At 42.2% G+C, this 22,292-nt stretch overlaps 1 protein-coding gene across 5 annotated transcripts; it reads right to left on the bottom strand.

Moving 5' to 3' along the window:
- Positions 1-565: 565 nt before the first annotated feature.
- Positions 566-20,834, bottom strand: ZFX (zinc finger protein X-linked). 5 transcript variants are annotated; one of them, XM_052674018.1, is made up of 8 exons: positions 20,739-20,834; positions 15,200-15,288; positions 14,178-14,744; positions 6,234-6,383; positions 5,892-6,035; positions 5,666-5,800; positions 3,197-3,337; positions 566-1,859 (listed from the first exon to the last, which is right to left on the bottom strand). In XM_052674018.1, exons 2-8 carry the CDS (start codon positions 15,258-15,260, stop codon positions 673-675), a joined length of 2,385 nt encoding a protein of 794 aa, XP_052529978.1. In that variant the 5' UTR covers positions 15,261-15,288; positions 20,739-20,834; the 3' UTR covers positions 566-672. The 5 variants fall into 5 exon arrangements, with proteins under 5 accessions (XP_052529978.1, XP_052529979.1, XP_052529980.1 ...); XM_052674019.1 differs by lacking the exon at positions 20,739-20,834 and adding an exon at positions 20,645-20,664; XM_052674020.1 differs by lacking the exon at positions 5,892-6,035.
- Between the last annotated feature and the right edge of the window lie 1,458 nt (positions 20,835-22,292).

Here is a 22,292-nt window from a genome sequence, read left to right as displayed (position 1 = left end):
GTCTAAATTTGTCAAAGATTAAAACAAAAAACCAAAAACGCCCCAAACCATTTTAAAATCTTATCTTTGAAATCTGAATTAAAACGCAGAAGTCTTCCCGCAATAAAGTGAGACGTGTAACTCCTTAAAGGCAGCACAGTTAACTTGCCACAAAGTCTGTATAGTCAGAACAAGACAATCAGGTGGGCCCTAGTGACTTTAGCATTACAATTCCCCATTTCATACACACCTCTGACAATTTCAGCAAGAGAAATTTCATAGTTTTAAAATTCACAACAGAACTGCATTAACATGGACACTGTGAGTATCAACGAGGTCAGTAAGATAAATATACTTAAACTATTACGCCTGAAAAATTCATTAAGAGACAGGGTTTACTTTATTAAATGCAACTTTATTGTTGCCATCTTTTCTTCATTTATTAAACAAACTGAATAGAATTCAGAACACGCTATTGAACAAAAGTATAAAAGTCAACTAGAAGCAAGAATCCTATTTTTATACAGCAACAAATCAAATGCACAGTATGGGGGTATTTTTTTGTTGGGTTTTTTCTTTGTGTGTTTGTGTGTGTGTGTGTGTGTGATCGCAGGTGATTGGCTTTAAAATAAGCTAACTGCCCGAAAGGCAAAATTCCTTTGCAATTCCAGCCGTAAGTCTGTGAAAGAGACTTTAAGGCAGCCCAACATCTTTATGATGCCGCATAATGTGCTGGTTCTTCTCTGAAGGCCTTCGGAAACCCTTCTTGCAATACTCACATCGGTGAGGGTAGTCTTTTGTATGAATGGAAATAACATGCCGTTTGAAGCCTGAGGCGTCTGTAGTGCTATACTCGCAGTACTCGCATTGATAAACTTTCCTGCCACTGTGTGTTTTCATGTGTTTTTTCAGCTCATTTTGTTGCCTAAAGCCCTTCCTACATCTCTTGCACCTGAATGGAAGATCCTTTGTGTGAACTGAGAGTATGTGGCGACTCAGAATAAATGGATCCGCAATCTTAAAGTCACAATGTCTGCACTGGTGCAATTTTTTACCCTTGTGAGCCGCCACGTGTTTTTTCAGTTCCGAAGGCCGGTGAAAGCCTTTATCACACATATCACACTTATGGGGATAGTCTTTTGTGTGGACTGAAATTATATGTCGTTTCAGATCACTCGAGTTTGAGCTCTTATGGTCACAATGCAAACACTGATGTGTTTTGCTCTCTTGATGCATAAGTGTATGCTGCTGCAGCTCTTTGGTATCTGAAAAAGTCTGGAAACAAATATCACACTTGGACGACGTCTCCTTGCTATGCTTAGTCTTTACATGAGTTTTCAAGTTAGAAGAGTCGGCAGATCGGTATTCACAATATTGGCACTGGTAGGGTTTCTCACCAGTGTGGATTCGCATGTGCTTCTTCAGCTCCGACGGATGACGAAATCCCTTGCCACACTCCACGCAAATATGAGGAAAGTTCTTGCTGTGAACAGCTAAAAGGTGATGACTTAGCAATCCTTGTTCTGCTGTCTCATAGTCGCAGAATTTGCACTTGTGCATTTTATTCACTCCTTTGTCCCTGTGCACCATCTTGTGCGCAAATAACGCTCCCGCGTGAGAGAAGCTTTTCCCACACTCATCACGCTCAATAAGCTTTTCTGTTTTGTTGGTCAGCTTATGACTCTCCAAGTGGTTATGTAAACTTATTTTTTTATTCGTAGTGTAATCGCAGTCTGTGCATCTGTACTTTTTCTTAGTAAGAAGGTGCTCCGGGTGGTTTTTCATGTGCCTTTTCAAGAAACCTCTAGATTTAAATTTCTTTCCACAAATCATGCAGGGATAGACTGTCAGTGGATGACCATCGGGGCCAATGATTATTGCTGAAAAACAACAAAGAAAACCCTTTCAACAACTCTATACTTCATTCCATTCTTTCCTTTCAACCTTAACACCAAGCTGAATTGCTAAGTAAGATCGAGTTAGACACACATGCTTTGCTATGTAATAGCCAGGCTTGTTATACTGGGCTAAGTAGAAGAAATGGAGAGAATTAGCATTTTCATCTATTATCATCATCAGGAGAAAGGAAATACTAATTTCAGATGGAGATAACCAAAGCATCATCCAACTGCTCATCAGCTCAAGTAATTCTGAGGTCACACACTGAACACACACAGAAGGCAGCTCGCTCAGCGTTACATGGTAAGCCTATCACACCATCTTCTTTGACCTTTCATCAGTCTGCAGATTTGGCAGTTTGGCCACCTCCCATTGACTACCATTCCTATGTCCCCAAACTAACACCTCCTTCTTGTGCCATCTGGCAGTTATAATCTGAAGAGGTACCAAGCAGGGATCAATGAGAACACGTTTCACACAGAGACACCTCAAAGCTTTGGAACTTGTTTGCCCATCAGTCTGATTTGTTTATCCTGAATTTGTCTAGGCATGCTAAAAAACTCTCTTATCCAAAAATGTTTTAGGAGAACAGAGTACGCAGCTGGAAATAGAAAAAGCCAACTTGAAAATTAAGACTTGCTGGGTTTACTTATTCAGAGACAGACAAAACAGAACTCCTACAGTTAAGTCATGATTTGGAAAGAAACTTCCAGTATTATTTAAGGCAGGACTACTAAAGAAAAGTTGTGTTCCTTTTCAACTTTATCAGACCAAATAAGCCCTTCAAAATGTAACACAGTAGTAGCAGAAACCAAATAACACCAAAATAGTATATTTGTTCTTACAGATGCAAATAAGAACACTGCAATAAACACTGAGGCAATTTACTTCACAATTAAAAAAGAAAAGGGCATCTATTAAAGCTATCTACCAAAAAATACAATGTTCATATTTACCAGTTACTAGCTGAGCTGGTGTAACAAAGTGTATTGTTCTGTATAATTTCAATGAAGACAAAAAGGTTTTTTAAAAGTACTATTACTGAGTACTGCTTATCAATCTGACCTTATCTTTAAAAAAAGTTAATTTCAATACACATTAAAATCAGCGTAGCAAGTTAAGTTCATCTTTTCTTTTTTTTAACTTTTTGCTCCAATACTGTTTTATTAAAAAACTTCAAAAGAAAATTTGCACACTTCCATGATCTAGAAGCATTGCCAACAAAACAACTCTCTAAGTACTCTTTTTTAAAAGGCATTACACATCCTATCAGCAAAGCACTTGTTTACAGGCAAGCACGCTGACAGCCACGACTTACCTGTTTGATACTGCCTGGACTCAGGTCTCCTCTTCTTCTTTGGTTTTTGCTTTGCCAGTCTCCCAAGTCCCGCTGACTCATCTATGTGCAAAAGAGCACTTGCAGTGCCATTCCGACTTTCAATGCCATCGTTATTATTACCTAACAAAGCAGGTTTAAAAGTTACCTCCTGTCACCACACCACAGATTATTTGAGCAACAAACTCTTTAATGCTACTTAGAAAAAAAAAAAAAAAAAAAAAAAAAAAAAAAAGATAAGCTATTGTTTTGACATTTAATTAAAGCATTCTAACGTACAGGATGAGTTAAAAAACCACTCTGTAGCTAACTGATGAACTATTCTTGATACAGTGATATCAACCTGGAAGCCCTGGCTCCATAGAACTAATTTTACAGGAGTACACAATTTACAGGAGTAAATAGCTTTCCATTTCACAAAGAGTTTAAGTGCACTTTTTTTTTTGCATTTCTTTGCCTTCTAATTACACCCCAGACGTTTAATATCAGTAAACAAAAACAGGTCACAATGTTTACTGCGCCTGATGGTCTTCAGCAGTCCTGAAATACATCCACATCTGCTCTCATTCACTTCTGGGCATCCGAATTCACCTCACTGAAGATCCCAAACTAAGTTTCAAAACAGGAACTGTGATCAGCCAATTGTTCTGAACAGCCCACAAACTCACATGTGAAGTGTGTACATTCTTCGTACGCCTCTATTTTAACACAAACTATTCCTACTGGAAACAGAGAGCATGTGTAACACACAGAAAACAACCTTTTCCTCACAGAGCTTTGTGTTTAAAAGAAGAGCACGTGAAAGACTAACGTGGGAGACAGTGTAAGATGCTCAATAGCTGTTCTCTTTGTAGAGTGCTGTGAATGAACATTCATGCTTGAATGCAAAAAGAATCAGAACCAGTAACAGCTCTGGGCAGAGCCTGAAGATTCTGATCTATCTGCTAGCCCAAGTGGTGAACAGCAAACACGGCAAGTGATGTAAATGTTGAAAATAAAAAAAATTTCACATCTTACACACAGATAGTACAATTTGCAATAGGTGTATGAAGAGTCCTTCTAGATGGTAACACAAAAAAAAGAAAGCCTTAAACATGTTCTAATACTAAAATAGAGGTGAAGAGTTTTTGGAATAGAACACATAGAAGAATGGGGCTTTGCTATGATACAGCAATGAAACAGGTTTGCCACTGTAAGATCCCATTTGTCATCAACTTTTAATACATCCTGAAGTGGAGAAGAGCTCTGCAAAGTGCAAATGACAAACCTCAGCCATTCTCACGCCTTCATACTTCATTATTTCTTCCCTTCCCCACCACCTCTCAAGTTGCATGCTAGGCTGCTTGCTGCTGCTGCTGACACAGTCGCTCTACTGTTTCCTATGTTCTTAACTCCACTTTAAACTCCATCTCTGTGTTCTTAGCAGTCTGCTCAATTTTATCCTCCTTCTCCACAATCACTAAGCATTCCTTCTACAACTGTTTTCAAGTTCATTTCGTTTCATTTTGAATTCCCGCTCAGCCAGACGTCCGTCCTTTCCTCTGCACTGAAACTATGCTCAACTACATTCAGCCAAAGGTAAGGCTGTGGGTGCGTTACCATCCACCTCCTAAGCACTTTTCACCACACACTGCTCCCTGAGATCTTGCCCTCACTAGACTTACATCCACGATTCCAGCCATGTGCTGCACTCTCAGCGCTTCCCTGTCATTAGATTATGACACCATCACCAAAATTCACATCACGCAGACACATCTCCTAAGTTTTGCCCTCAACTCCACTATTTCTTCTGCTTTGTTTACTCAAAGTATGTTCAGGAGGAGGATGAGAGCAATAAAGAAGAATGCCTAAGATGAGATTTTGCTCTAATAGCCTATGTAAGTTTTGGACATCAGTTTAAGCACCAGCTGGTGCTCAGATACTAATGTTCAATAAATATTCTCAAGGTTCTGTTATAATTTAAAGATGCGTCCCTCCAGCATCTTTTTTGTTAATTAGTTATTTCCATTTGTGAAATCACGTATTTATATGTTCCTTCCAGAAAACACTCAAACCAAGCTAGAGGCCAGGAATGCTCTTCACAGTTACACTGAATCCTATATATTCCCATCTGCTTTTTTCTCTTCCAAATAAAAATACCCAGAGTCCTATTCCCAATCAAAGTATACTAAAACTGTGAAAGACAAGTGTACTTGAGATGCAATTTTTTCAACTGAAAGGTTGTGCACTTCCCCTTCCACATCATGACAACATGAAGGAAAAGGTCTGATAAAAAAGGAACAGAAAGAAGCCTGTTTCACAGCTTCTCTCTTCTTCTCTTAATTTTAAGCCTCATTATGCTCAGAAACGATTCTTAGACTAAACCAAGCACAAAAGCACAGACAATCCACTGCCCTCCAAAAACCAACCCAGTATTTTCTCACCAGGAAGAATTCTGTGAATATTACTTACCATAAGCTGCTGCCCATGCTATTGGCATGAAAGTTTTAATCTCATTGTCATCAATTTGCTGTTCATGGGCGACTGCTGCATCTTCCTCTCCTACTATCACTTCCATATAAACCTCATCGGCTATTTCTGCAACATCTAAGAGAAACAGAAATCAAGAAAAAAATTAATAAGAACTGCACTGCTGAAAGTGAAAATCCCTGTTCCCAAATGAAAGCCACCTACTTACTTAAATCTTCGTCTTCGTGCTGAGAATCATTTACGGTCATGTAAACCATTTTCTCCCTTGGAATACGAATACTGCTATTTTGATCAAGTAAGCCAACTGCATGATCATTTTCTGGCTCGCTTTCCACAACGTCTACTGTGCCCCCTAATTAGGAAGACCAGGACAAAATATTTTAATACATTTTGTTCGAATTCTATTCTAAACTGCAGAAAACTGAAAGTTTGCAACTCTTTCACATTTAGACCCACAGCTCCTTACAGCTGACTTGAGAGAAACCATCGTCTCTAGTTATGCAAAATTTCACATGTCAGGTTGGAGTATTCTAAAATGAGCATTTTTTACCTAAATCATCTTCTCCAGGGTCTGCTTTGAATATATAGACCTTGATGACTTCTGGACAAATGCCATCCACTTTACAAGATCCACTTTCTGACTCTGCTTCCATGGTAATTTCAGCAGAACCTTCATGTTCTATCTTACCAGCATCATCCACTACAAAAACAAGTTATTAAAATTATCCAGCCATATACAGACAGATTTATGAAAAATTTTATTTCTCAAATTTGGAAGCGGTTCAAAATTACATTGTGAAAAATAACCTACCAGTACGTAATTCTTTTTCATATCCTTGAAATCAATGTCAATAAGCAAATAAATTCAAGCCACATCTCCTAGTTAAGGGGAAAGTGCAAGTGTATTGCATGCCTAGAAGCATGAGCACCACACCCGGCAACACTACTAGGGAAATGGTGATCTGCAGCAAGATGGTGGTAGCAAGGAACAGCACGTCAGTACTTAACTCTGTGGTGTAATTTTACTTATTCTCAGTTTCAGTGCTTTCCCCTTTGCATCTAATAAGCTGTTAACCATTTATTTTCCACAGCATTATCTGCTGCTCCACTCCCTCTAATGTAAGTGCCATTATTTCTGCAAGTTCAGTCTGGTTTCTTGCACGGTGGTGTTATTACCGCTTTTTCTGCTGCACCTTTTCTCATCCACTCACAGTTTCAAAGCACCGCCCTCACGCTGCAGCACCTACCCAACTCACAGCACCATTACCAGAGGGGACCTGCACTGGATTTTATACCGCAGTCCTACAAACTCTCCTAACTATCATCTCAAATTTTCTTTTCTCCCTCCCAGAAGTGAGCTGACACCCAGTTCCAGCGTGAACTGCCACAACTTGCCTGGGCCTCCCACACAAGCATGGCAAGCAGCCAGTTTTCTAAGGAACATATTTCTGATTTTAAGACACACACTACACGGGCACAGGCACACACACACCATCTTACTTTTCCAAGCATGGGTGTTCAAGAAAAAATGCTAAGTATGCACTAATAAAATCCAATCTAGTATTTCAAAACCTCTACACGATCTTCCAGTTCCAAAAGCTCCACAACTTTCTCACAGCGTTAAGATTATTTAAGAATTCTTCATGTGACAACATGCCTTTGAAATTGGTGAGTTCACTGTTAACTACATTTAAAAGAAGATCCAGCTCCCTCAGAGCTGAGTGTAGCTTTGATTCATAACATGAAGGTATAAGACATACACTAAAAAGATGCATTAGAACAGTAACTGCTGCAGCATTTTTAGCTACCATGCTTAGCACATAAGAACTTTTAATACAGGTGCTCATTTCACTGGCACTCACAAAACTACCCTCATAACTACAGCACAACTTTACTACTCAGTGACTGCATATCTTCTCTCTACTTGAAAATCTACTTAAAATTAAAAAAATATGAGCTCAAATATAAGCTCAGAAGATCATTTTCATTACTGTTATTATTACTGTTGTTCAGGAATTTAGTTCAGCTCAAAATCCAGGAAGTCAATGAACTGGTTTTTGTTAGATAAAAGTAGCATGCATTCTGTCTTGTGCATCAAACATGATTGGTATTTAAGTATTTTTTCTCAACATGGCACCATTATTCAAAAAGAAATACGAATAAAGTTAAATGCATTAATGAGCACTAAAATAAATTAGCTTCCTTCTCTCCTCACAAGAACAGCAGCAGAAAAAAATCTTAATACTCTTATTCTAAGTTCAGAATCTGTGACAATTCTACAGTTCCTCTTTCAAATAACACAGTAGTTAAAAAAAAACGATGGCAAGGGACTACTTAATGTCTTTCAGCAGAACCCCAAAGCATTTCAGAAGTAAAAACCCTTAGATGTTGATTTGAATCACATCATTAACAGTGTAGCTCTACAGTTACACACACTCAGTTATTGAATGGACTTTTATCAATTCTTCTGCATGCGCATCAAACACCAAACTTCACTGCAACTCTGACAAAAAGAAGACTTGCTTTGGTCCCTACTAGATATGGGTAGTTGCTCTCCTTTAACTTGGCTGTCGCCAGTGTCACACATGTGTACTTGGAAGGCTTTCAAATCAGCGTAGACTGATTTTACATCGCTGAAGCCAAAGGGGAAGTCTGCCACCAAGTTCAACTGATGCTGGAACATCAAGGAAGGAAAACTACAGCTGAAGCAATTAAAGAGAAAAACCTACATGCACTGTACGGAACAGGTTGGTTTCTTTCAACAAAAACAGAACATGTATAGAAATATCCACTGATAACATTTACACAACAGAAGAATTCCGGACCTTAAAAACACACACTGTTTATTCTTTGAAGTAAATTCTCCAAGGTTCAAAAGCATGTTTAAACGACATGATTAAAATAAAGTTCCCTACATAATTTCTATTTTGTTTATCCCTGACTTCGCTCCATACCCAACAGTATTTTTAAAAGCACAGAACTGTATGGGTTGGAAGGGACATCTAGAGATCACCTGGCACAGCCTTCTGCTAAAGCAGGCTCCCTACAGCAGGTTGCACAGGAAAGTTTACAGGCAGCACTGGAGCACCTCCAGAGGAGACTCCACCACCTCCCTGGGCAGCCTGTTCCAGTGCTCTGTCACTCTCACAGTAAGGAAAATCTTCCTCGTGTTCAGATGGACCTTTGTGCATTCCAGTTTGTGCCCACTGCCCCTTGTACTGTCACTAGGCACCACTGAAAAAAACCTCGGCCCCACTCTCTTGATATCTGCCCTTCAGATATTGATAAGCATTGATAAGATCCCCTTAGTCTTCATGCTGAACATTCCCCGGTCTCTCAATCAAAGTACTGTTTAACAGCCCCATTCAAATGTAATGAAATTGATTTGTAGAAGTACAATGCCAACTCTTCTCATACAAAAGGGAAAAAAAAATAATCACTCCGACACAAGGTAAGAAGTGAAAAACTAAGTCCTTGAAGGACCTGAAAAAGTAATAGTATTTGCAGTATAATAATAAACAGGAAACATGAAGAAAAGCAGCATGGAAAGAAAATGGAATAGAAAATAGGGAGAGAGAAATAAGGCAAAAGAGAAGGGGTATCTATCCCACAAAGCACCACTTCCACAGTATTTTGTCCTATGGATACACATAAGCACTTATCTATACAGATTCTTTAACTCTCTGGTAGCATTCATGAAATCTGATTTCTATTTAACGCTTTCCTTACGGTTCTACATTTGCCACATATCTCAGCCCCGCAATCAGAAAAAAATATTCATATTCATAACTACTTGACTGATCAACATTAGAAACTGAAGCTCTGGTGACATCCAGTTTTCATTCAAACTCACAGTCCATTAAAGGATCCCACACATCTTCCTCCTTGAAATTACAAAAAAACACACAAAAAAAGCCAACCTGACCAACCTTAAAATCATCATTTTAGCTTATAGAGACCACTTCTTTTCAAGGAGACACAACGGGTTGTTATTAAACTTAAGTCACATGCTAGAAAAAAACAGGAGTAGTGATATTCCAATACACAAAAGAAACTACCCTATTTACCTATTCTTAATGACAAAGGACGCAGTTTACTCTCTTGCTTTTTCTGAAATAATTAAAAGCACGCTGCATTCCTCAGACAGAGTGCTCAGTTATCTGTAGTACAAACATTTCACTTGTACCTCGCTTGATAACAAAGAATTCCTAGCCCACTTCAGTTATTTTTACCATCCAGTTATTTCTTTAATGGCAAAGTAGGTTTCCTAACCTGTGGGAAAAGAGAAATCTGCTCTATTTTCATTTCAATGCCTTCCCATTACACACGAGCAACAGCATACCCTGAAGAGTCTGAAGCTCCCCTCAGGGCAGCAATCAAGGAGCATTTCCGTAGCATCTAACTCTCACTCACCCTTCCGGTTCTGCTCCCCAGACCACAAAACAGAGAGAGCTCCGAGGCAACGCCCGGACAGAGGGAACTCTCCCTCCCTCTCACGGCGACCTCCCGAGCAGCCCATCTGCAACAACTGCTGGGGCCCTTCTGAAGGCCGAGCAGAACACATGGCAATAAGTTCTGCCTCGCAGAAAGAAAAAGGATTTCCTGAATCTTTAAGAGCCTCAGGGGAAAAAAAAGGTGAGGAGGAGAGGTACCTATTTACACTAGTTACACCAGAAAAGCAAACCAAAACATCTTGTTTTCTTGATTAGAAGTCTACTGTATGGCAGCAGTCAACTAGAAGTCAACCACGGTATGGCAGCAGTGAAGGCACGAACATTATGGCTTTGTGTATAAGATCCATTCCTTTCAACCTAGGCATGTTATTCATGGATGAGAACACATGTGCTTCCCCTAATCCTACAAAAAAAGTAGTCACAGTCATTACTGCACCTCTTTGAGCACCCTGGATTCTGACTCCTGTGATGAAACGCGTTCGTTAGTTAGATACAGCATGCAAAGACGCATCTCACTCGGTCAAAGGACATATTCCCTGCATTTGGATACATCACTTAACTTTCTAAAAGGCCAAATTAAATTTGCAAGGTGACCCTTCCCTCTCCCCACACTCCTCTGATCAAAGCCCCTTGGTGCCTCACTGTTTTTATTGCAATTAAATACAAGAATACCAGAGTATTTCTCTTTTGGAACTAGTTCAAGCATCTTACTTTGCCAAACTGTTAAAAACAAATAAATACAATCAAACAAGCAAAAACCTTGGTTTCTTTAATACAGTACAACTCTCCTTTGTCAGCAAATGCTGGTTGTTGTTTTTTTTTTTGGTTTTGCTAACTACCACCTATCTCACCATTACTGCTTTACACGAGGAGAGCTGATTTTTCAGGCCTTCAGAATCACAACCAAACAAAGCGGATCAGTGTGAGTCAGAACACAATTTATCCTTTCCTGATCAAACTTTATGGGCAATCCCTATGAACTGACTTAAGCCTTACATGAGAGAACAACTGATTTATCAAACCTTCCTGAATCCTTTTCAAGCTACTAATTAGTAGCAGTTTGCATTCTCTGATGAATGAGCATATACCTGACTCAGCCCTCCTGTGTCTCAAATCTACTACAGACCAAAAAAGAAGGCTTCAGGGCAAAATATCCAAGAAAAAAAGGTGAATATATCAATCAACAAGTGATAATAGAAGCTGTGCCAAGGAACATGATCTTGGAGGTGAAAAAAAACTTAGTTTATTGAAAGAAAGTCACTCAATGGAACCCACAGGGACTACACTCACTTAAGATACCAAACAGCATGAAACCAAAAAAGAAGGCAAAGACACAAACACTGAAGTACATGTACATTAGTCATTCTGAAACTAGTATTTTCAGGATAAAAGTGAAGAAATTATCTTATTTGAAAAGAAAATAAATCAGTATAGGCTCTTGTTCATCAGGAACAAGAATGCAAACATTTCAAGGGAGCCAAAAGATAGGAAAAAGATAGCAAAAAGGTTTGATCTGTGATCTTCTGTGAAACCTATGGCCACAGAAAGAACCCAAAGTGTCACCACCCGCTTTACAGGCAGCCAGATAAAAGAATATGGACAAAACCACCCCTAACATCTGCCTTCTAGCTCTGAGAAGCAGCTGCATTTGGCTGTTGTAATGGCCGACAAAATGATATTCCAGCATCCACCCCAGCAGCTCAAGGAGGTTTGCCAAAATCAAGCATGAGCTTACAGGTTAAGACGAATAAATAAAAACCAGGGCTGATTTTACTTCCTTTTAAAAACCACCTACAGCTGAAGAACAGAGACAGTCATCAGAAAAGATCAATAAACACACATAACTGCTGATGCAAAAAGAAAAAAAAAGGAAATGAATTCAAGATAATGTTTTCCACACAGCGAAGAGACTATTTGGAAAGATTGCCTTTACTTGACGGGAAAGCACTAGCCTGACTCTGCAACCAGAAGAACTTGTTATGCAGGCTTTAAACACAGTAGGTGGTAACAGGGAACTTCCCTTTAAAATGAGCTGTAGTACATATTTAACATTTTAAACACAAATACAGAAGATACGTGTTTGGTAACAAAAACAAACATTTTAAATGCTGCCTGGTTCCGAATCCAAAGAAACTACTTTGCAAGACACTAAGGGAGCGTTTAATACTAAATAAAGTAAGAAAGCATAGAAATACATATGGAGAAGCACGTGACTGAAAATGGAGACTATCTGAGCACAGAAATCAGATTCCTGTCTTCTATCAGGTATGAGCTGCTGAGGACACCTGTATCTAACAGGCTTCCCAGCTGGGCGGGTATTTTAGGGCTTGCACTACATGGCATCAAGGAATACTTTCTGTCCTCATCCCTCAACCATCAACCCTCTACTCCATTACACCAGAAACGGCTGAATGGGAGACGTCTCTATCCACCCCTCCCCCTTAAATGAATGCAGACAATGGTATGCCAAGTGTTTCTGTGCTTGCAACCTCAAAGGTTTCACAGCTGTCCAAGCTGTAGGGAAAAGGTTTGCAGAGAAGAAAGTGAGACAACATTTGGAAGAACAAGAGTAGAGGATACGAAACACACAACTATCACCAGCAGGGCCCTTAAGGTCAGGTCTCAATTCCATGGATGGGTTATCCACTTTGCTGCCTAACTATGCTGCAGGTGCAGAAGCATTTAAGCTTAATTTCATCTGACCTAAGTGGGGACCAGAACTGGAAAGCTCTATATGCAGCATACTGTACAGAGAGAATTTATCTGTTTGGATACACAGTATTTCAGGGAGCAGCATTCCTAATCCCTCCTCTCTCCACTTCGGTACGTCCCTGCAGCTTAACTTTACAATATTTTGTATTATCCATATATTGCATTAGCCCATGTCATTGTTTTTCTCAGATAACAGAGAATTAACCATACCTCATATAAACTCAAAACATGGCTGCACAAGGTTACTCAAGAAACTCAAGAGAAGATAATTTAAGAAATGCAGTGATCCTAGGTAAGGAGAAACAGCATTAAAATCCGAAAGCACAGAATATAAAATTAAAACAAATTATCACACATGTCAAAGGAAGCACCCAAAGCAAAAGAAAAACAAGGAAAAAAAAAGGTAACTGAAGGAGAGCAAAAAGCATGCCTCATCAACAGAGTTACTGACTGCTGGCTAAAAGTGAAGTGCTTGGAGTTGCAATTAAATGTATCAGCCTAACAAAGCTTTTCTATTTCTAGGAAGAACACATTCAGTAGCGACACTGATGTTTCTAGGTGCTGCACTAAGTGAACATGGCAACAGGTAACAGAACAGGCTCTGCTCCACACTAATGGATATCCTCAGTAGAAAAAAGACCGATAATACACTGTGTTTGCCCACTTTCTAAGCCTTCTGAAATGTGAATCCAATGGATTGTGCCACTGTTCTACCGAAGACTAAGATATTCACAACTGCTTCTCAGCTCTTTTAATTAGCAGCACACCTCTGTCCTGTGCTTAATAAAGAAAAGACCACATCCTCAAAAGCAAAGAAAAATACACTGTTGCTTGTATCTACCCGTAAATGAAGTAGAAGGAGAGGTCTTCACAACAATAAAAAGACAAGGATAAATTGGTGTTTCAAGCTTCTAAAAATCATTTTTCTGACTCTCTCTTTTCCATTACATAAGTTTTAGGTTTTCTTATTGACTTGGCAGTAATCTTAGTAACTGGTACATAAATGGTTGTCCAAGTAATGTCACACTTATTTTCTTTCACTTCTTACTAAGTATATGGCATACAGTTTACTGGAATTCTTACTCTACTGTTCATATCTATAATCAGTCATCCATTTGCCAGTTGTTCTCTCCATTAATTTCACCAGAAGTTTTAGCTAGTACACATTCCTAAAGATAGCTCAATTTAAGCACGTTAGTGAGACCTGCAATTTGTTAAATAATAGAGAAAATCTGGTTTTGGTTCTGCTGTAAGCCTTCATTTAGATATTTCGAGCATCAACCAAGCCCACATCATAACAATGTTGATGACTTTACCCAGACACTTACGAGAAATCATCAGGTAATCTTCACAGTTGCCCTTCTCATCTTGATGTTCCACAGGGATCCCATTGGCGTCGATCACTGCTTCCGATGCGCAGTCTGCCACCAAGACTTCTTCAGAAACAACATCTGTTCCCAGAGTATCAGTGACAATATCTGCTTCTTCAACATTATCATGAACTACATGTTCTACATGTCCAACTTCAGGTACATGCATTGACTCGCTCGTCAGTACATGTTCTGGTATAGACATTGCTTCTGCTGTTATGTCTGAAGCCAAAACATCATCTGGAACAGTGCAATGAGCCAAAGAAACCTCTTCAGCCACGTCTGTGTCCAGCACTTGTTCAGGAATAATGACAGTTTCAGGTACGTCTGGCTCCTCCATAATATCTGGGCACTGAACATCCTCAATAACAACATCCTCAATGACATCTTGGATTACTACAGAATCTGGATCGTCAGGAACAAAGTTATGCACAGTTATATCTGAGTCGACTACATCTGAAACAAATACTGTTTCCTGTACTTCCACAACAATCTGATCTCCATCCATATGTGTGGCATCTGCTCCTGAAAAATACAATTAAAATAACATTTACATTGTAAAACTAACTCAGATGAAGCAGTTAATATTGAAATCATTTCTATTTTGCTTCAGCTTTTACACTACGTAGCCATTTAGCAAAACCATCATGATAGCTTACAAGCAATTAAAACAGGCAGACAGATATACAGGAGCTGATAAAGCAAATCCTCAGTAGATGGTAACATGACTAAGGTGAACAACGTGATGAACAAAAGGTTACCAGATTTTAGGATCTCCCCCAATCCAAATAACTATTACTTCACAGAAGAGTGGCTCATTTGTACTGCTTTGAGTAACAAAAGCTGATGAAAATCTGAAGTGATGACTCTACAAAAGCGTTGATGAAGCATAGAACCTTTAAGCAAAGACAACATGAACTAAAAGCAGTCAATAGCATCTGATGTGTACATTCTTATTTACATATTATCTCCTGACAGACCTGTTGGATCAAAAAACGCATTTGGCTCATGCGGCTGCAATTCAAGCCCATCTTCATCCATGGCCTTTAACTCTCATCAGTCACACTGTCTGTAGAAGGTAAAGAAGAAAGGTTATTTAAGTTATAAGTATTACGCTAAGAAGGTTGCCTCTGCCTGTGCAATACTCATCACAGGAAAAGCTGAAATTCTGGGCATATGAAATTGAACAGGGAACATCTCTTGGCCTGAAGACAGCCTAAGTATCATTCAGAGTCCATCACTTGGCATTCAACAACTACTACTCCAGAACACCAAACATTCATGATTCAGTACGAGGAGGCCAATCTCTTGACTATCCCAGACCATTTGTCAAAAACCCAGAAATACAGAGAGAATAGAAAAAGCTGTGATAAAGTGATATGGAAACATGATTTTCTTATTATCTTACATGGGGAACAACAAAAAGTCAAAGCCTAAGCAAGTTCACATTCAAGTTTTTTCTTGGAGTAGCAGGGGATGCAATGTTCTCAAATCAAGAAAGGTGAAGAAGATGAAGTTCAAGGTAGGCAGCTAGCAATGTGAAACCCTTCACTTCTGATACATCCCCCTTCATATACTGAAAAGAGTACACGACAGCCAAGAGAAAGTTACTTTTAGTCCACTTCAGGAACTGAAGTCAACAATGTACACTGCTTCCAGAGTATAACACCATGAGTTTTCAAACTTCAGATGTGTGAATATTTAGAATATACACCTGCCACATGACAATGTACCAATTTGCTTTTATATTTAAAATATCACCAGTTCTCAAAAACTGCCAAAAGTCAAAGTCTGTCAACCGAATGTCTGCTCTCCTTCAACATGTAACACTTGCACTCTTACCAAAAGAGCCAATCAGTACTACAAAGTCAAAATGCTAACTAGATTCAAAACTCCACTCTCTTTTCATACTCTTTTTCTCTTTACATACAAGCACTGTTACCAGGATAAGGCAAACCTAGTTGGGTAAAACAAGATCTAATGTAAACTTGCACTTAAAGACAACTAGCTTCATAAATACTGAACCAGCAAGAAAACTAATGTTTTCTGTGCAAGCGGACAACACAGACTTCAGCAGTTCTCCTATCCCCCAGCCATTTTTCAGTGATGGGAATCTCCCAGCTTCACTGCTACCTTCACAATAGGCCTAGAAAAAAAACATGAAGATTTTGCCCAACATTTCCATAAGAATCATCAGCTTTTCGAAATAATACCAACTAACATTTAAGTAAGTCTTTATGGGGATAAAAAACACAAAGTTGCAACAGTCATTTGTAGCAAACAATCTGTTTCAAAACGTTGCTTGCCTGATGTGATCAACTTCTGCTAGGCCAGAGAACCAAGAATAGAGAAGAAACAAGGTTTCATGCAATCATTACTAAAGATTTATTCCTGCCCAAATTCCATCCCAACACACACAGCCAACTCATTACAAATCTCTCCTAAACATGCTGTCATCTTCAGCATTATTTTCAGTTCACAGTTCTTGTTGAACTCTAACTTCTGGTGTCTCAGTACTTACGTTGTCCATTACTTGCTCATTTGCTCATTTGATCTTTTCAGTTTACAACTACAGTACACTCCCATAACTTACACAAAACCACACCACCCAGAAATTTGTAGCAAAATTGTATCAGCTCTCTGGAGATTTTCTGGGAGGAGGCAGAGTCATTCCAGATTAGTGGAAACTCATGGCCTCCCTCCTCTGATGAGGCCCATCAGAAGCTAGTGCTCACTGTCCAGGTTTCGGAGAAAAGCCAAGGCACTGTTTATGACTATGCTTGTGAAGGTTTTATTACCACACGTACTGGCCTCAGATCAACTGGAACCCAATGAGCTTGAAGTGTCAGTTCACCTCCAACCACTGGAGGAACTGGCATTAGTTTTCTCTATTTCCTGCTTTCGCCATCCACCTGACCACCACACAACCACAAATTCCCACTGCTTATGATACATGCACTCCTGCTTTCTCTACCATGCCCTTTCCTCAAACTCTTCACTGTCTTTGTGAGGCTCTCCATCTTCCAACTGCCTGTCCTCTCACATGTGGGACTCAGAGACAAGCACCACCACATCCCAGCTTCCAGAGCAAACCCACCAACACCATTTCTCCACCGACACCATTTTTTCACCCCTGCTGCCCAAATCCCCAGTGATATCTGCTAAAGCCAGCAAGTCTCTGTTGTGTTCACGATGATGCAATTTTGCAAAGACGCAGCTACCTGTGCTGACAGCCCAGTAAACCTTCAATTGCATACTCTGCGTACCAGCAAGGCCTCTTCTGTATTACCCAGCTCTTTATACGTAGAGGCATGACATTCCTCAAAATGAAGGCTCATGTTCTACACAAACTGACTGGAGAAGCTTCCCAAGCAACTGAATTTTCAAGACTCAGTCTTTAAAAGGACACAGATTTATGCTTTGATATCGAAAGAAGGGGGGAAAAAAAAATTTATCTGCATTTCTTCCTACATAAGGTTTCCCACAATGAACTCTGTATCCAGATCCAGCCAACAAATCCGTGTACACAAATTCCTACACCTGTGCAGGGCCATAGAGGCCTCAAAAGTGCTCCAGTAGGGCACAGACTTCCACTCATACACAGAAATGTGTGCTGTGGGTAAAGCTTCAGGTCAGGCATCTAAAACAGGATTTAAGTAAACTGTTTAAAACATTAAAGGCACCTAATTCAAAATCTGCAGCCCAAAAGGCATCCAGGCATTTGTAGAAAAAAAAAAAAAAAAAATCCCTAAAAAAAATCCCGAAAGCATTTCAGGGTTTGAACTTTCTAAGCAGAGGATGAAAAAATGCTGTGTTTCTTCCTGTTTGCTCTTCATCTGATCAGTGGACCAGCACAGTGCTCCTAGGTTCACCACACAAAGGAAGGTATGCCCAGTGGTTCTGCACCCAGTGGCAGCTCTGTGGTGAGACCATTCTGCTGTGACGTGAGAAACATCAAAGCGCCTCACTGTGAGCACCACACCAAAATACCTTCACATTCCTTGGTGATCGCCCTAAACTCTATCTTCAGGCTAAGAAGCAATTCCAGCAGTTCGTCCTGCAAGGTTTCAAGAAGGGCAGAAACTCCTCTCAGCTCTTCAAAATATTCCAACAACACTTACCTCAGGAGCAGGTTCTGGCAATGAAGCAGAGAGAAGGATTTCCAGTTCTGGTGTGGGAACCAAAACTCTTGAAGAGAAGCAGGTGCCCAGAAAGAGAATACTTAGTCCTTCTCAGTGTCTGAATCTATATGGTTCTTTGCCCAAAGCCCAGTAATTTGGGAACTGCTCTTCTAACTAGAATGGGAAAAGCCCAGGTACCTTAGCAATGGGTATCCATCTCTACAAAGAACTAAACACATACATCTTTTACTTGTTTTGAGTCTATCGTTATGTACATTTAGAACTAATACAACCCTAAAAAACTTCTAATTCGACCTGTAAAGGCAGTTCTTACAAGATGACTTTTACATATTTATTCAGAGACTTGCCTGGTTTTGGTTTTATGAAGGCAATATTTTCAAGTGAAAGGACAAATAGTAATACACATATTTGTGGAATGAATGCTATTAAGCAATAAAGTAAACTCCACAAGCAAAATACAGCCTTTTCCATAAAACTCCTCCCTGAATACAATCAGTCAAGAAAAGAAATGCAGACATGAAATAGTTATGCCACAAACAAATCCCTGACTTAATAGGCCTAGCAATGTAATCAAGATGAACTAAGAAAAAATGACCAAGCTATCAAGAGAGAGAGCAAAAAATAGAGTTACTTAAAAGGAAATTACTATATGCAACAGAAGTGGTCAGTATTTGAGCTAAAAAAAGAGGGAGTGGGGAAGTAAAGGAAAAAAAAAAAGGAGGAAGACCTTAGAAAAGCCATCCTTAGGATAAAGAAATACACAAACTACTCTTCTGTGTACTCCTAAGGAAAGAACAGTTTATCTGTTCATCCAGAACGAGAGGCAAAAAGAACCAAATACCACACAGTGAAACTCTCACTCATCCTAGAATAAAGCAAAGAACAGCAAAATTTCCCATTCTTGTCCAATAGCCCCAGCCCACACTAAAAATACTTGAGTACAACCACAACCACGTCCCCATCATGCCTTGCTACATCACATTAAAAAAACAGCATGCCTCATACATTCCAATTGGATTGGAGCCCTTTGCTGTCTGAAGCTTCGTGGTGGCATGAGACCACCATGGGTTCAGCCTACACCACTATTACAGTGTCTTAACTCCCTACGTGACCCATTTACAGAGAATGCCATGTGCACACATGCTCTCAATCACACACACGAAAGGTTAAAAATGAGACTCCTGCAGCACCTAATCCTTATCTTGGATATAACCCCCACCATTACTGGGTGAATAAATGGAATAAAAACAATGTTACAAAGGTGACAGTGTAATCATTTTGCTGTTTATTTCTTTATGCATCTCCCTCAGTTTTAGCAGGAGTATCAGCACTGCTGTTTTCATTGTAGTATGGTAAAAAAGGAAACAAAAAACAACAAAACAAAACAAAAAATAAGTCTTTTCCTCTTTGTTGTAGTTCAAGGGTGTGAGTATTTGCAGAAACTGGTTACAAAAGAGGCCTTCTCCAGATTTCACAGAGCTGTTGAGCACCAGGCGACATCTAAGCTAACGCTCAACGAAACCTACATTAAAGATATAACCAGTGCTGGGCGTCCCTCAGAAACTACTTTCCACTGTGCTGGAGACCTCTACAGCAGAGGGGTCGGTCAGCTTGGAGGAGAAGAGGCCACAACCGAGGGGGGCCCAGAGGGCCGGGAACACTGCGCCTCCTCACCTGGGTCCTCGCTGGCGGCGGGGCAGGACGCTGAGGGCAAACCTCCCACCGCCGCGCCGACTGCGCAAAAACCCGCCCGGCCCAGGCCGCGGGCAGGGGGGTGAGATGGGCTAGCAGCCCCGGCGCCGCAGCGCAGGAAGCTATCGCGGGCCGGAAAGCGCCGAGCTCCCCCGCGACTCGCCGGCTGCCAGGCGGGGAGGAGGGAGAGGCGGGGGAGCGACGGAGTGGGCAGGCTGTCCCTCTGCGGAGCCTGCGGCCCGGCGCCGCGCAGAGCGGGGCCAGGGGCTCCCCCCTCCGGCCCGGCCGGGCTGCGCTTAGGCACGGCTATGGCGAGCGATTAATTCAAGATGGCGCCCGGCGCCCTCCGCCACCCCCCCCCCGCGCGCCGCCATTTTGTCTCCTCCTCCACACACTCTCCGAACCCCCTTCGGCCGGGCCCGGGGCCTGGCACCGACCTCGCCCGCCTCCCCCCTGGCCCGCAACCGCCCCCCTCCGCTCCCGCCCCCCTCCCGCCGCCGTCCCCGCCGCTCAGGGCCGCCCCGGGCGCGCGGAAAACGCCGGCCCGAGCCCTGCGGCCCGCTCTGGTGACGGAGCCCTGGCGCGGCCTACCTGCGGCCTCCTCGGGGCCTGCGCCGCGGCCTGCTGCGGGCAGGGAAAGGCCCGGGCCGGGCCGGGCGGCGGGGCCCGCTCCCGGGCTGCTTACCGTGCGGGTGACGGGCGGCGGCGCTCGGCTCGGCGCGGCCTCTCTCAGCGCGACTGGGCCGAGCGCGGCGGCGGCTGCGGCGGGGCGGGCGGGCGGGCGGGAGGGGAGGGAGGGGCCGAGCTCGGAGCTGAGTGGAAGCGGCCAAGCTCCCCGGGCCGGGCCCGCCGTCAGCACGTCACGTCACTGCCCGAGAGAGACCCAGGAAAAGGCGGAAGGGAACGCGTCGCCGCCGCTGCCCGCCGCCTCGGGCCAGCCGCCCGCCGGGGCCGGGGCCTGTGCCGGGTGCGGCGCGGGAAAGGGTGGCGGCGGCGGCGGTGGCGGCAGCGGCGGCGGGAGGGGGAGGCGCGGCGCGGCGGCGCTCGGCTCTCCGCGGCTCCTCCTGCCGCCGCCTCCGCCGCTGCTCGGCCGCCAAGCGCCGCTCGGGGCTCTGCGTGCTCCCCTGGAGCGGAGCGGCGGTCCCGGGGACCCCTTCCCGGCCCGGCCCCTCCATACTGGAGCCTCCCCCGCCCTAAGGCCGCTATCCCGCGGTGCAGGCCCGCGGCCCGGCCTTGTTGTGATGCTGCCCGGCGGGCCCCGCTCTGCCGCCGGCCTGACCGAGGCGTCCCGGAGTGCGGACATGGGGGGATTTCGGGGTGCAGAGATGGAGAAACGGGTGTTAGGGGGCCTCGGGCGGCCTTGTGTCACCGGGTGCGGTTGCACCCCACAGGTATTACTAACAGTAATAACAATTAAGCAGAGGGGCCCCAGATTTCAGTGGGGAAAGCAGCTCCTGCACCCACTGAGAACGGTGCTACCCCCAGGGCTACTGGCACCTATGTAAAAGGCAGCCACGGTGCCTCGACCCAGCGCTGCTCACACGAGGAGACAGAAATGGGAGAAGATTAGAGAAGGGGTCTCCTTTCATAGACTGCAGAACATTTGGAGGAATGTTCTGTCATAAACGGTGTTTGGCTGGCAGTGTTTTATGCTCTTTGTTCTAGAAGTTGATCAGATTTTCTTTTATTTTCAAAGAAAACAGTCACTGTTGATCCATGAGAGATGCAGCCTAGAGTGTTCAAGCTATCAGAAATTACATACCACAAGCAGCCTTATGGCAACAAAGAGTTAAATTCATGTAATTATGTGATCAGGGCTGGAGGAGACTGCTTCTTGTGCTATTCTTACCATGGAAGTAAACTAGAAGTAAACTGACTGTCACACTTATCAACTGATGCAAGCATTACTTATCTGGACATGAGCAGCACACACACAGTGTTTATGTTGGGCATGTTTATGTTTTGGGCTCAGCATTGACTCAGGTGTACTTTTGTGCTCTAGTGTTTCCTGTCCTAACACACAGGCTTTGAAAGTAATTTGGGATTGCTTGTGAAATTCTTACATGGCAAGTGTGTACTCTGACCATGGTACCATTAACAGAGGAGAAGTCACTATGCTTCAAAAACACATTTAGTTTGGTTCACATCACCCCAGTTAGTTAAGCTTTCATAGAATCAGCACAACCTTGTATTGCAGGACAGGTTTCTAAAATATTTACCTTTAAAAGAATTGTTAGTC

The sequence above is a fragment of the Tympanuchus pallidicinctus genome, unplaced genomic scaffold (assembly GCF_026119805.1).
Source record: "Tympanuchus pallidicinctus isolate F22 unplaced genomic scaffold, pur_lepc_1.0 scaffold14, whole genome shotgun sequence".
In the NCBI taxonomy this organism is placed as follows: Eukaryota; Metazoa; Chordata; class Aves; order Galliformes; family Phasianidae; genus Tympanuchus; species Tympanuchus pallidicinctus.
Note: the sequence above shows the minus strand (reverse complement) of the source record. Positions and strands in the feature narration are given on the sequence as shown.